Consider the following 2976-nt stretch of genomic DNA (forward strand, 5'->3'; position numbering starts at 1 on the left):
ACACACATTCAGGTTTCTTGCCAAAAACTAAATTTCAATGTCATTATTTACCTTCGCCCCGTACACTCATCTTTAAGGCTTGCATGCATCATAAGTCAATGCAACCTCCGTTAGCGTTAGCCGTTAGCTCCCTTAAAAGCAGGACTGTGCTCGGGAATATGTCACGCCGCTTTATCCTATCAAAATAATTCCCTCACGGTGGTGATAGAGGACAAGCCAGAGCATTACCGAAGTAAGTGTAGACTGCAGAGCAACACATCTTTATAGAGAGGACATGAGGCGCAGCGATGCTAAGCTAAACCCAACTTACCCTAACCTTAACCTAAACCTCACCCTAACCGAAAACCAAGTCTTCACTCTAAAATATAACTATTTGAATTTGGTGAGAAGAATGTTATCAAAATTGATAGAAATAAAAAGGTGAACTCCCATACTGCAAAGAAAGCTAAAGCTGCTCTGGCTTGTCACTGTCTCCTGCTCTCTGGTCCTCTCTACCTGTCCCTCCGTCCTGAATATGTCTCCTCCTCTCTGATGGGTCAGCGTAGGTCTCTCACCGTTTCTGTGAATCTCCGGGATTTACAGTTTTTAAGCCTCCAGCCGGATAAACTTGAGTCATCTGCCAGCGAGAACAACTAAGTGTGTCGATTCTACTGGGCAAGAAATCAATCAGGCAACAGAGCCCGGCAGCCAAACAGCAGGCCTCGCCTGAAAGAGCTTTATGGAGCATGGAGGTGTAACGGGGTGTGAACAGCCCACACCTACAGCCCCTCTACCAACACTCCTACAGCTCACTCTCCTCTGGCCAGTGAAAGTTTGAGAGCCTGATGGGATTTATCGACACAAAGTTCACGTCCTTTTTTGGACTGCTTGTTTTTCTTACCGGATCTGCTGTTTTGATTTACAGAATATGATTTTACAGGGCAAACATTTCCAGAAGCATCAGATGTTCCGATAAAGGCCGTGATATGTGTAATAAAATAATGATAGAACTATAGCCATGTGTTTATGTTAACTCACAATGGATGTTAGGCTACCAGGTAGAGGGCACAGAGCACTGTGGCCATTCAACTCATCCAGAGTAACGAGCAGAATGATTTGTGCAAAGAACTTGCATCGATGATTCTCAGTCATCATGTTTCATATTTTATGAGCTGGGCCACACTTAACTTCATGCCGGTGCTGCATGTCTATGCTTAAGACATCGTAGTTAACTCCAGCTTCTTGAGGACTTGTTTCAGCCCTACTAGACGTGGATTTATAGTAACCAGGATACTGCGGGTCATGTGAACACGTCCTCCGATTTACAGTGATGGGCTGAAAAAAAAATCATGTATGTCGGTTGAAATCCAACCGCGGTGTTGTTAAACCAGTCTGGAGATACAGCGAGTAGAAGAGCTACGAGTAAGTAAATTAACTAAACTAAAGTCAGCTAACAGCTAGGCTAATTCATGCGGTGTAAAACGCCAGTCATTCAGGAAGTGCCCTGTCCTAGAGCTGCTGTGTGAACACTTTACTTTTCTAGACTACAGCACACTTCTAATGCGCTGCAGAGGGATTTATGTTTGGTTATCGTACCGTCTATGTAGTGAGGTGGCTCACACAGACGCTGGAATTGAAAAGCTGCAGCTTTCTATACTGTAAACTGTTGCAGTCTAATTTTTAAAAAGGGCTTTCTAAATAAAAAGGGGGTTGAGAATTATATGAAAACTATATGAAAAAGTAGCTCCGTCATGTAGAAAATTGAGGACGCGATTCACTGAGACGCATTGAGAATCGCTGTGCTTTTAAATCATTCGACAGGCGGCGAATTCGTAATGGAATTGTGAGACGACCGGACAACCCACCATCATAATGTCTCCGGCCTTGAACCTGCTAATAGTGGGTAAAAATGCTAAGTACTGCAGTCAGATGATCCAAAGTGACCTTAAAAACGGAGATAGACGGACTTACGGAGTAGACAACGTCGTAGTCCGCTCCAGTGAAAGCTTCATCCATCAGGTCCTCAAAATAATCGGTCAGGGCGTCCATTGTCTCTTCTGCCAGCTTGTCATACGCGCCTTCAGACAGCTCACTAGTAGAGGGCGACGCAAAGCTACATATTAGTTTCAAACATGTAATTCGGACATGGCGATGCTGAGAGAATAAAAGTGTGGGCCACCTTTTCTGCACATGCGGGGGGTTCTCCAGCCTCGGTGGTGTCAGGTGGATGTTCTTCCTCCACCTAACACCATCAGCTCTGCTCTCCAACCGCTGAGGACAGACAGTAAACAACAAGGACTCATTAGTTATCATCAGAAGTGTACATGTCTTTGTATGCGCCATATAGAATATTTACCGTCAACTTTGATATAACTTTATCTCATGGCGTTTCACATGAAAATAGATAAGGGAATCTGTGTGAGACAGTTCCGTTTGACCTTCACACGGTTTAGTTGTAAACTCTGTGTGTGGCGGGATTTAGGAGAAGACAGCATTAAAGCGCGTCCTGTGAGTTATTTCCTTCGTACAAATCCTTAAACTGTCAAACTTCTGAGTCTAGTCCGGAAGCACAACTTAACTTACTTTGTTTTGAGGATGACGGATGGGATGCAGCGCGTGCGTGGTAAGCGGACGAACCCCCGTCAGGTGAGACAAGCTCCTGAGCTAGAATATTAAACAACGTTAACATGCGGGTCAATACACAGAGTCAGTGAGCTGCGATATATGACGCAACAACTGACGTTAGCTTACTAGCTTAACGTCGGCTACATAACAGGAACTGTGTCGTGTGTCGGCGAACGTTACCTGGTTAAACAGGTTCCTGGTGCTCTGCGATGTCAGCATGTTGAGCTGTGTGTTCGCGAGGTGACATATCACGTGCGAATAAATACAAGGCGTTCTAGTGAGAAAGAGCATAGTAGTAGTACACCAAAGATGCTCTATATGCAGAGTTCACGCCGCTGTCCTGTGTCTGTGTTTTGTTTTTTTTCTTCTTCT

The 2976-nt window shown here is 44.6% G+C and overlaps 1 protein-coding gene across 1 annotated transcript; it reads right to left on the bottom strand.

Moving 5' to 3' along the window:
- Window positions 1-22: 22 nt before the first annotated feature.
- Window positions 23-2976, bottom strand: fxn (frataxin). Its single transcript, XM_031878755.1, has 5 exons — window positions 2785-2976; window positions 2563-2643; window positions 2159-2250; window positions 1951-2071; window positions 23-1314 (listed from the first exon to the last, which is right to left on the bottom strand). Exons 1-5 carry the CDS (start codon window positions 2893-2895, stop codon window positions 1138-1140), a joined length of 582 nt encoding a protein of 193 aa, XP_031734615.1. The 5' UTR covers window positions 2896-2976; the 3' UTR covers window positions 23-1137.

Source organism: Anarrhichthys ocellatus, unplaced genomic scaffold (genome assembly GCF_004355925.1).
Source record: "Anarrhichthys ocellatus isolate YVR2014 unplaced genomic scaffold, GSC_Weel_1.0 scaffold198, whole genome shotgun sequence".
Lineage (NCBI taxonomy): Eukaryota > Metazoa > Chordata > Actinopteri > Perciformes > Anarhichadidae > Anarrhichthys > Anarrhichthys ocellatus.

Excerpts from the sequence above, each read along its gene's own strand:
- fxn (XM_031878755.1), bottom strand. The coding sequence starts at position 2,895 with ATGCTCTTTCTCACTAGAACGCCTTGTATTTATTCGCACGTGATATGT. Across the intron at positions 2,644-2,784 it reads CCAGGAACCTGTTTAACCAG|CTCAGGAGCTTGTCTCACCT; the intron begins GTAACGTTCGCC and ends TTAATATTCTAG. Across the intron at positions 1,315-1,950 it reads ACTACGACGTTGTCTACTCC|CCCATCACTGTAAATCGGAG; the intron begins GTAAGTCCGTCT and ends TTTTTTTTTCAG.